The 12359-nt window shown below is 41.1% G+C and overlaps 1 protein-coding gene across 8 annotated transcripts in view; it reads left to right on the forward strand.

The window, feature by feature from the left end:
- HECW1 (HECT, C2 and WW domain containing E3 ubiquitin protein ligase 1) overlaps window positions 1-7701 on the forward strand; it is a 116225-nt gene extending 108524 nt beyond the window's left edge. For all 8 annotated transcript variants that reach the window (XM_014543558.1, XM_014543556.1, XM_014543560.1 and 5 more), the window contains 2 exons: window positions 1423-2772; window positions 7538-7701. In XM_014543558.1, coding sequence (XP_014399044.1) covers window positions 1423-2772; window positions 7538-7650 — 1463 coding nt within the window. In that variant the 3' untranslated portion in view covers window positions 7651-7701. The remainder of the gene's footprint in view (window positions 1-1422; window positions 2773-7537) is intronic.
- Window positions 7702-12359: the final 4658 nt, after the last annotated feature.

A 12359-nucleotide genomic window follows, 5' to 3' on the forward strand; every position in this document is an offset into this window, starting at 1 on the left:
GCTCCTGCACGCGTCTGCCCCCTGGTGGTCAGTGCACGTCATAGCGACCAGTTGTTCTGCAGTTCAGTTGATTTGCATATTATGCTTTTATTATATAGGATGCTGCAATGAACATAGGTTCTTTTTAAATTAATGTTTTTGTTTTCCTCAGATAAATACCCAAAAGTTATATTGCTGGATTATATGGTAGTTCTATTTTTAATTATTTGAGAAATATCTATACCATTTTCCATAGTGACTGTACCAATTTGTAATCTCACCAACACCAACAATGAATGAGGCTTCCTTTTTTTCTTCACATCCTTGTTGGAACTTATGTCTTAATTTTTGATGATAGTCATTTTGAGAAGTGTGAAGTGATATCTTATTGAGGTTTTATTTTCCATTACTTGGATGATTACTGATGAGCATCTTTTCATGTGTCTATGGGCCATTTGTATTTGCTCTTTGGAGAAATGTCTATTTGGGTCCTCTGCCCATTTTTTAATTTCATTGTTTTTTATAGTAAGATGTATGAATTCCTTATATGCTTTTTATGTTAATCCCTTATCAGATATAGCATTTGCAAATATCTTCTCCTATTTAGAAGGTTGTCTTTTCCTTTTGTTGATGGTTTCCTTTGTTGTGCAAAAACATTTTAGTTTGATGTGTTTATTTTTGCTTTTGTTGTCCTGGCCCAAGGAGAAATATCCCAGAACGTATTGCTAAGAGCAATGCCAAAGACTTTAGTGCCTATATTTTCTTGTAGGAGTTTTATATTTTCAGGTTTTATATTTTAATCCATTTTGAGTTTATTTGTAATATGGTATAAGAAAGTGATCCAGTTTAATTTCTGTGCATGTACCTGTCCAGTTTTCCCAGAACCACTTATTGTTGAAACAGTCTTTACTGCATTGTATATTCTTGCCTCCCCTGTCATAGATTAACACTATATATAAGTGAGGGTTTATCTCTGGGCTCTCTATTCTATTCCATTGTTCTATGTGTCTGTTTTTGTGCCATTCCCATACTGTTCTTATTTTTATAGTTTTATAGTATAATTTGAAATCAGAGAGTGTGTTACCTCCTACTTTGTTCTTTTTCAAGATTACTTTGGCTATCTGGGAGTCTTTTGTGGTTCCATGTAAATTTTAGGATTCGTTTTTCCTGAATGACCACTTCTCAATGCAGGAGCTGCCCCCTGGTGGTCAGTGTGCTCCCACAGTAGGAGCACTGCTCAGCTGACCAGGATGAGCGGAGCTCCCACAGCCGGCTGCTCCCTGCAGGCCATGCCCCCCCCCCACCAGTGCACGAATTCGTGCACGGGGCCTCTAGTCCTAAAATAAAAATCCCCTGGGAAGGCGTACATGTCCGTGTCTGGCAGAGTACACTAACACCAACTGCTCTCTTGTGGAAGGAGTGACATTTTCCTCTTGCCCGCAGATGATGAAGAGATGTCCCTGAGTACGGAAGCTGAGCCAGCGGGCATGCCGGGCAGCCCTATGAACAGCCTGGTGGCGAGCAACCCTGGGGACCCTCCGCAGGAGGCACCAGAGCCCTCGGGAAGCTCCGAGTCAGAGAAGCCGAGGGAGGGCAGCGCCCTGGTCGCCGAAGGGAGCGCGAGCCTGGGGCTTGCCAAGCCCGTGGAGGAAGCGGCAGGTACCACTGAGGCAGGAGACGACCTCGACACAGTCTCTGTGGGACCTGATGGGGCTGGGGAGCTTCTGGGCCTGGGGCGAGAGGACACGGAGCCCACCCTGAGTGCAGAAGAGGTGGCCGAGGGGCTGGCCCTGGGAGGGGAGGCACCCCCACCGGAGCTGCTGGAGGACAGTGAAGCCCAAGACCGCCCTGGGGATCCTGTGGCAGAGGAAGCGGCCCAAGAGAGCAGGGCTGGGGGGCAGGAGGAAAAGGGACAGGCGGCGGAGGAGGCGGAAGAGGGCGATGGGCACGTGCCTGCCCTGGGAGCCCCGGAGGACAGGCTGCAGCTGCGCGCCTCGGTGAAGAGGAAGAACAGGCCCTGCTCCCTGCCTGTGTCCGAGCTGGAGACCGTGATCGCGTCGGCCTGCAGCGACCCAGAGACGCCGCGCACTCACTACATCCGCATCCACACGCTGCTGCACAGCCTGCCCCTGGCCCAGGCCGGCAGCCCCGGGGAGGACGACGGCGCGGAGGAAGAGCCCACGCTCAAGGACACGGTGGAGAAGGACGGGCTCAGCGACGGGGACACGGTAGCTGCTGAGCCGCCTGCCCTGGAGGAGGGCTTGGAGGATCCTGAGGGGGCTACTCTCGGCACGATGGCCCCCGGCCTCTCCGGCGTGGCCAACAGCTCGGCCCCGGATGGCGACACGCACCCCAGCACGGGCAGTGAGAGCGACTACAGCCCCAGGCAAGGCGGGGACCACAGCTTCGAGGGCTGCGACGCGTCCTGTTGCAGCCCCTCCTGCTACAGCTCCTCCTGCTACAGCACGTCCTGCTACAGCAGCTCCTGCTACAGCAGCTCCTGCTACAACGGCAACAGGTTCACCAGCCACACCCGCTTCTCCTCCATGGACAGCGCCAAGATCTCCGAGAGCACCGTCTTCTCCTCGCAAGAGGAGGAGGAGGAGGAGAACAGCGCCTTCGAGTCGGTGCCGGACTCGGTGCAGAGCCCAGAGCTGGACCTGGAGTCTGTGAACGCGGCCGGGCCGTGGCACGACCAGCCAGCCGCCCCCACCGGGAGCATGAACGAGAGTGTGGCAAGAACCGCGGATGGTGTGGAATCCCCCATGGCGGGGCCAAGCAATCGGAGAGAAGGTTAGACCTCAAACCTGATCAGAGTGAGAATAGGACCACGAGGGGGACACGGGGCTAACCAACCTGGTTTAAAAAGAAGAGTGAGAGGATCAGTCCCACATGGGGTTGCTGCCAATGTGTGTGCCTGTCCTATGTGTGTATCTGTGACTACCAATAGCTTACACCCCACCACCTCTCAGATATACACCAAGAGTTACCAGAGCACCCATGTGAGTGCGCACGTGTGCATGTGACTCTCTGTTTAACTTATCACTGTGGCTAGTGTATATGTTACCCTTCCTGCCCTGACAGCAGCCAGAGCATCAAGGCTAGTATCCAACGACATGAGCAGAAATGGTGGATAATGTGGAAATATCTGCTGACTTCCCAAAATTTATTAAAGCTTAGCAATGAACATAATATAAGTGGAGGGACATTGATTTTACCTCTATTTTAGAATTTAACTAGTCTGTGTACATATAGTTAGGAATAGTCTACCTATCTTTCATAACTGGTCATTATTTCTGATGCTCAATTCTGTTTATTGTTGTTGCTTTTCTCTTTTTTAGTGTTTCTATGTTTTGTTTTTTCTTTTATTTATTTATTTATTTATTTAGGCTGATTGGAAGGGAAGGATAATATGAATGTGCAAATTGCTTTGTTTCAAATAAGATTCTAATTCAAAAGATGCCACCTCTAGTTTTAAAATGTGTTCTGTATTTTAACCACAAAAGCTCCTTCTTAGTCTTGCTTTCGAATCATACATGAAATTAATTTGCATTTCCTTATCCAGAGTTGGGAACCATCTTCCAGGCAAGTGACAGTGACATAGGGGGAAATAATTCAAAGGTCATATAACAAGATGAAATAACTTGGTTGTTTTAAAAGAGAGACATATAGATTCTGCTACTTTGCTGTTCTGCTGTTTCAGTTAGGCTCCAAATAAAATGTGGTGGTGTGGTCTCTAAATTGCAAACTCATGAAGGACCAGAATTGTATCTTCTCTGTGTTTGCATTCTCAGCACCTAAAGAAATGCCTGGCACCTACACATTTTTATAGGAACTAAAGTGAGCACACAAAAATAATTTTAAGTCAACAATGCCCAATTCTACATTTCAGAGAAAGAAGGAGTGAGGAAAAGTGGCACATGTGATCAGAAGACGTGCAAAAAAAAATGGAAAAGAAAGAGAAACCCAGGGAGGAAAACTGTAGTGACATACAGTACCCCACAGGGGAGACGATGTGGAAGGAACCCATGGCAGTGAAAATGCGGTGGTCCGTTTCCTTCTTCAGCAAGGATGTTGTGAATATCTTCTTTGTTCTGGGCCCAATGCTCTATGCTGGGTGCAGGAAAACAGACCAGCGTCAGACAGCATATGGAAATACTCAATAATTAAACACAATTAAAAATAATTACAATATAAAGAGATTTGGGGACACACACATAAAAGAGTATAACTAGGAGCTGGCAGGAATATTTTAGACTAGAGATCGGCAAACTTTTTCCATAAAGGGCCAGATAGCAAATACTTTAGGCTTTGTGACGCAAGAGGCAAAATCTAGCAACTATTCACACCCAAAGGCTATTTTTCTAACACTTTTACATTTTAAAATGTAATAATTCTTACCTCAGAAACATACAAAAATGAAGTTGGATTTGTTATTTGTCAACCATTGTAGCCTATGGGGTGTCAGCAAACTTTTTCCATAAAGGGCCAGATAGCAAATACTTTAGGCTTTGTGACGCAAGAGGCAAAATCTAGCAACTATTCACACCCAAAGGCTATTTTTCTAACACTTTTACATTTTAAAATGTAATAATTCTTACCTCAGAAACATACAAAAATGAAGTTGGATTTGTTATTTGTCAACCATTGTAGCCTATGGGGTATATTTTGACCACCTTGTTGGAAGACAATCCACACACAGTTCATTGAAAATTAGCTCAGTATACACTGTCCATGCCCTTATCCATCAGGGGAAAGCTGCCCAGAAAGGTGCTTCAGGGCCATAGCAGAAATCTTTGCAGTGCAACTTCTAAAGAAATGTCTAAATTCCTGAATTCTGCAGGCTGTAAACTCAGAAAAGGTTAAGAAGAACCTGAACACTTTCCTATGGTGATCACCATAGTGGAGGGATATTTGCATTTCCTTATCCAGAGGCAATACGAAGATTTCTGAGAGGAACTGTTGATCTCATGAAAGCTGCACATGTGTTAGCATGTGACTTCTTTGCAGCCAGTCTTCCCTCCATCAGTAGTGAGTCCTGAGCTAAGGGTGTCCGTGTTGTCTATCTGTCCCTCACTGGCATTTGCTCCAAGAAAGCAAGGCTTCGAGGCAACCCACCTAATATGTGCATGTGGGCCCTGTTCCCCCATTAGAATCACTATTGCCCCTTGCCGTGACTTCTCAGGTTGCAAATTCTTTCACTGCCTAGGCCACGGTAAACTGACGGCGCACATGCCCAGGTAGATGAGTCTACAGCAGCTTATGGAGGATGTATTCTTTATCTTTATCTACTTTTTGTTTCTTTTCCCTTTTATAAAATCCTCCTTTTTAAACCTCAACATACAACAGTTTTTAAAAACTTTCTTAAGATCAGATTATAAGAGCACTGTAATGTGATCATGACCTCAGGCCCTGGAGATTGGGTTGATTATATCCAGTCCCACCACTTCCTAGCCACGATACCGTAGCCAAGTTACGTAACTGCTCCATGCTTATTTGTAAAACGGGTGTGAATGTAGAATCTACCTCAAAGGGTTATTGGAAGGACGAAATGAGGGTATGTGTAAAGCCCTCAGCCTCCCCTTGAGTGAGGCTTCTTCGAGGCAGATAAGCAGTGAGACTAACTTTTCAAGTGGAATATATTTCCCTCCTGGAAGATCTAGACGTTCTGAACACTTGCTTTGTGTTCGAGACAAGGGTGATGGTGTGGCGCCTCAGCCTCTTGCCGAACAAAATCCTTCGCCTCTTCTGTGTGCTCCATCCTTTCAGTTGGCTGAGCTGTGTCAGTCATGTGACTGCATTTGCTTGGGGTTCACAAGCAGGTAGGGTCAGCTCCATTAACCCCTGCAAGCAGCAATATTCCACTAGCTTGGAGGAGTGATTAATCTGATTGGTTGAATTAATTACAGGAGGTAAGTTTGTTCTTTTTTTTTTTTTTCCAAGAAACTAAATTAAAAGCACAGAAGCTGATGACATAACAACTGTACCATTGTTTTTGGTTTCTGACATGAAGCATATATAAAAACAGACATGAGTGTGAGATCCACTAAAAAACAGAGCACGTCTTTGAAACAGGAATCAGTTCACAAGGAGCTGTGCGCTGACACCAGGGGCACACACCTTCCTTGGCTTTCCTTAAAGTCTCAGAGACCCCAAGCATTTGAGTAACAGAGTTCACACGAGAAATTGTGTCATATGTTTAAACTTAGAAGGGCCCTTTGTTCTGAAATACCTCTCTGTTTTTGTTTTTCTGTTAGCTCTAGGAATGACACTGCTAAATTAAAACCATCTAACTTCCTTCCTAATTGATTTATTTTACTTTTTATCAGTTCTATGGATCTAGAGTTAGAAGAAATAATCATCCTGTCCATGTATGGGCATTCTGGAAAATATTTGAAACTTGAAATCCCACAAAGATCTTAACTGCTGTTTTTTACAGTTTCTCTCTTTTTTGACCTAAGGGATAATGGAACACTTAATGTTTGCATCAGCCAAGAAGGACAGAAGAAGGAAAAGGTCTGACCTTTGTCCTCTGGCCAATATGGGCTATTGCAATAAAGCCAGGATCATGTGAGGTAGGAAGGGGAGGAGACACCAGTCTGAATGGAAGCTGTCTCTTGGCCCATGGGCCTGTAGCTCTCCAAAGACCAAGAGCAATTACTTTTGCAATTGCTGGTGCTGTAGGCCTCCCACCCACATGGCCACTCTACACACAGTGTTACCGGAACCTGAGAACATCATGAAATAGTAGCACCATTTTAGATCATTGTTCAGTTCATTATAAGCCTGACTGACAATATTATTAGATATGCCTGTAATAATTGGGGCATGCATTCTGTGGATATGTTTATCTCTAAAATGTGTCCATGTTCGTCTCTCTTCTTCCTCCTATCTTACTTCTGTGTTTCAAGTTTTCTTGTCTCAGTCTTCCTACCTTTTATCTACTTCTTTTGTCTTTTGTCCTTTTCTCTTTCCAGAACACTCTGGCTTTTCTTTAATTTCTATACTAAAGGAATTTACCTTCTTGACCCACCAGTTCCTTAACCCCATCTTGGAAAGACACCATCTAAGTTTCATCCCAAAAACAAAATCTGAAAAACAGCCTCTTGGCAGCCCTCTGATGAAACCTATTTAAACAAGAGCAATGATTTTGCACTGGCCCACTGAACTGTCATGGGACCTCAGAAATGCTGCCCTGCCCTCAAACAGGCCCATTTCTTTGGCTGGGCTCAAGTCAGGCTCTGCTAGTTTTCTTTCTGATGCCACCTTTCTATCAAGATAATTCAGGTGGTTACAGAATCAGACCTTGATCCGACATATTGGTCTATGTGGTATAGATCATTGTCATGAAGTGTTTGGCTATGTTCTTTGGAGTTTAAAAAGTAATTAACTCTGTTCCTTCTTTCATGAATGACTGTGATTGTAGTAAATGGACACAAAAATAGATTGCCCATTCTTTGGAATTTTTTCTATAGCAATTTGTTTTACGGTCCTGGTTTTTTTAACACGTTGCCATAGCAATGAGTGAACCTGAATGTTTTGACTATCTTGTCCATAGGTGAATGTCCTATACTCCATAATTCCCAGCCAGTAAACCAGCTTCCTTCCTTGAGGCCTGAACATCATCACTACCCAACAATCGATGAGCCTCTTCCACCAAGTAAGCTTTAGTTTCTAAACTCTATGTCTTAACTCTTCCTACCAAATCTAAACAGGTCAGTATGAACTTGTATGTAAACATCCAAACACTTCCTCAACTCCATAGCTTACACTGTTATAAAAAACCAGTATGGCACCTACTATAAAAATTGTTTGGGTTTTTTAACTAATGGTTTCAGGATGTGATCTGGAAAAGATAACCTAGTGCTCCTCAACTTCTGAAATGGAGAGCATTTCTTAATAAGTACTTGCAAACCGCACATAATCCTTAGGTCCCAAATTTTACTATTTCATATTTTAAAATTTGCAGTTCAAGATTGAATAGTCCTACTGTTCGCCATTGGACCTGTTATGTAACAAGCATCTCCATATAATAAAACATTTCAACTCATTAGGACCCATGAACTTGCATTTTCCTTGCTATAGCTTGCATCGATAGGGGACAGCCTCCAATTTCTTCTGTAGTTCTTAGGGTTGTTCAGAAAAACATCGTCTTCTTTAGGGATAGCATTCAATATCATTTTCTCCTGATAACTGTAATAAGCAATAATTATCCAACTAGTCATTTGAACTTGGGAAAATCATTTACTCTCTCAGAGACTCAGTTTTCTTATTTGTAAAGTAAAGCTTTAATTTCCTCACTAAATGCTAGATTTGGAGTAGGGAGTCTCTAGATAGCATTCTATCCTTAACCTTATAATAATCCATTATAATAAATTTGCAAGAAGGAACTGACACCCCACTTAACATCACATATGTTCACAAGTTCTGTAATATCTCTGTTTTGGTTTAGGCTTGCTTTTCAAGCAAAGATAACCTTTAAGATTTGATAAATTCTATAGATCTTTCCAGGATGCTAAGTGTCAGTGTTTCCTTACATTCTGTTGCTTGTGCTTACATTAAGTGGTAACAGTTTTGAGAAGGAAAATTGCGTATCCTTTAATTCATCTATTCTTGCTAATGTGATATATTTTTCATTTACACCATTTTTCTCTGAGTCAGTTGTAATTTATCAGTTAGAAAACAGTGAATACCTTTAATATGTAGACATTTAAAAGAAAGCCATTTTGGGGAGGTAGGCCAAGCCAAACATTATATTCTTTAACTATTGACATCTGATTTCTTTCTTTATTTATACATTGACTTATGGATATTCCATAAATGAATAGTAAAATTTCAGTGCCACTATAGATACTTCCTAGTTGACACTTATCTGATAAATATTTATAGCATGTTTTCTTCAGGGAAAGAACACTTGCCCCACAACAAATAACCTATCAGTGCATATGTGCATGAATTGACTTCCAATCCATGCAAGAATAATTACTAGTTATACTAGATATTATAAAAAAATGAATATATAAGTCTAATTTAAATAATTGCATCAGCAGGTTTAAATAATGGAAATAACAGATAGGTTTTGATTTTCTATTCATGTGATACTTAAAAATATTAGAAAAGTTTATAGTGAAGCCTAATAACTGAATTTACTTAGATAATCTCAAATAGTACATGGATGATTTCACTCGTTCAACAAATATTCATGGAATCCTTACTCTGTGTGAGGTATCAAACAGACAAAGGTCTCTGCCCTCGTGGAGTTTACAGTCTAGTCTGGCAGAGACAGATAATAAAACAATTTTTTTAAAAGAGGAAATAATATAACATGTTTGAAGATGACAAGTGCTACCAAAAAACAGAAGCAGAGCAGGGTAAGGACATCTGGAGTTGGTGGCAGTGGCTGGTTTGCCATTTTAAATAGGGTGATCAGGTAAGCTTCATTGAGGATGCTAGACTTAGAGGAGGCAAAAGAGTAATCCAGGCAAGTATTGAGGAGGGCGAGCTTTCTGAAAAAAATTTACAGCCTGCCTAGTGGGTTTGAGGAACAGCAAGGAGACCAGTGTGTCTGGAGTAGGTGATGACGTCAAGGAGATACTGGAACCCAGATCACATAGGGCTTGGTAGACCTCTTAAGGACTTTGGCTTTGATTCTGGATGAAAGGAGGGCACTGCAGGGTTTTGAACAGAGAAGAGGTGTTGTCTGACATAAGTATTAAAGGCTTTCCTGTGGTTACTGTATTGGCATTAAATTGTGAGAAGGAAATATGGAAGCATGAGACCCAACAAAAGTTTACTGCAGTGACTGAGGTAAGAAATAACGGTGGCTTGGGCCAGTGGGGAGCCAGAGAGGTGATGAGGAGTGGCCAGATTCTGGACATGTATTTTGTGGGAAGATTTGCTGACAGATTGGAAGTGATGTGTAAGAGAAAGATAGAAGTCAAGAATGTCCTCAAGAATTTTCACCTGGAAGGATGGAGTTGCTTTAACTCAGATGGGAAGGGAAGGCTGCAGACAGAGCAGGTTTGGCTGGGAAAACTCTGAAGCTTGGTTTTGATCGCATTATATTTGAGATGTCATCCAGGTAGTGATAGCAAGTAGGCGATGGGATGTATGACTGAAGTTCAAGAGAAAAATCAAGACTACAAACATGGTATTGAAATTGTTAAAGTAAAGAAAAAAAGGACAATTTTACTGTTGCTAGTATAGTAACTAAAAATGATACTTTATTAGGCTCTACATTGTTCTTAGACTGCATGGAAAATATATAATTTAGTATATGATAGGTACTTCAGCTACACATGAATTGATGAAAATAAATTATTCTAACTTGCCCCGGCATCAGTATGCTATCGTTTTCAGGAGTTGTTTAGACCTCACATTGCCAAGTCCAGCAGGGCATGCTGAGGCCTGAAGTTCCACTTGGAAATTTTCTCTTCATACAATATGGTTTATAAAATATGTGAAAGTTAATTCTTAACAAAGCAACCCATAAAACATGCTTATACGCTCTAATTCTACTTTATTATTTTCTGAATATTTATAAAAGTATATGATTAGCACTATGTATCCCATATATTGACAAAAGGACCTATCTGTCTGGCTTTTATCTTTTTATATTGGTGATTTGGAAATACTGAAACTTGCAGAGAGAAATTATTGCTGCACCATTCTCTAGGTGTGTTTTTTTCCTTAGAGAATTTATGAAACTAGAAAAGATCCTTTCTTTACTTTGCGTGCCTGGAGGGCAAGGGTGTGTTACTCACCGATGAGCCCTCAGGACCTGGCATAGTTTCTAGTTCATAGTGAATGCTAAGAGGAGTTTGTTCAGCTGAATTGAATAGCACAATACTCTTTTAAGGTTAATACTCATTTTTTGTTGGATTCAAGAAAAAGAAAGTGTCTGATTGCTACTAGTTTAGGAATCACGGAAATTTCAAAAATTTTGGTTCAAGATTAATTAATTATCTAGTAGTTACATATACACACAATTTTATCAACAAGCTCACTAACATTTACTACTAACAGTTGATAACTGGATTATCTAGAAGTTAATTTTAATCAAAACCTCCTAGACCTTATTTATGCAATCTGACATTTTTCCTTCATTTTGCTTTCCAAGTTAAATTTGGTGTTTTCTGGTATTTTGATTTTCTTCAGGCATTTTAGCAATTCCTCAGTTAAATGTCAGACATAAGCAATAATATTCACAAACATATGCCGTGCACCTATAAAACCATAAATATACTAAATATATTGAGTTTTTTTATTTAAAAAAATTGAGAGTTGCTATGTCATTCAGGTTGCTATGTCATTACCTGAATGATAATTTTTCAATAGAATTATTAGTATCTGATCTACTCCCAGAGCTATGGCTTTTCTCACTTAAAAGGCTGAATGGTTTCCCTCCATTTGAAGTTATTTTTGCTTTTTCTTCAGTATAACTTTTCAGCATAATTTCATCATGAAGCTTCTATTTCCACCACATTTTTACATGTGAGCTCTAAAAGCTTTGCCCATTTTGGTATAGCAGATATTGCTTTTTCATGTTCAGCTTAGATATGTATATATTACTGCCAGCTCTTTCAGCTTTGAGGACTTTTTCATCTACCCCTCCCTACCCAGCCCCTACATCTATTATGTCGTGTATAACTATTTCCATCTTTAATTTGGCTATTGTTTAAATTTGAGAAGCAAAGGAACTTATATTTACCTTGGGCTCCCTCTACTGTTTGGGATGCTGGTTTATCAACAAAGAGGTATTTAAAAGATGATGTTTGTTAATAGTTGTTATCAGTTTTGCTTTATTTTGGTCAAGAAATATTTGGCAGCCACAGTGGGTTGAATATACACTGTCAATTTACAACTTATCAAAAGGATGGTTTGAAATCCTAGGTATCAAATCCCCCTCAAGAGAAATGACAATCAACTAAAGTTGCCAGGTATTAGATGGAGATCATCTAAAGTTGCACATACAGTATTTTAGAACTATAGTTAAAACTGGTTTTAACTACAATCTTCTGGCTGTCATTTGAGTATCCAACAAGACTGACAGGATGAAAAGATTTAAAGAAAGAAATAAAATACACATTAGACATTCTCTTGAGAAATTATTAAAATTTAACATAGGTCATAGTTGAGGTACTACAGTTACAGTTTAAAATGGCCCAGCAGAGAATATGAACCCAGTAGGCTCTTTTCTGGAATGTCAGTGCCATCCCAATGCCTCAGAAGTCATGGCAGGTTCTGTGGGCAGGGTTGGCCTTTGGCTAGTAACCAACGGTGAGTTCTACCCGTAAAAGACCTGGAGGTGGCATCTATTTCATGTGGATCAATGTCTGTCCTTGTTTTTCATTTGGCCTTTCTATTACATGCTAGACTGG

Source organism: Myotis brandtii, unplaced genomic scaffold, assembly GCF_000412655.1.
Source record: "Myotis brandtii unplaced genomic scaffold, ASM41265v1 scaffold3280, whole genome shotgun sequence".
Taxonomy (NCBI): domain Eukaryota; kingdom Metazoa; phylum Chordata; class Mammalia; order Chiroptera; family Vespertilionidae; genus Myotis; species Myotis brandtii.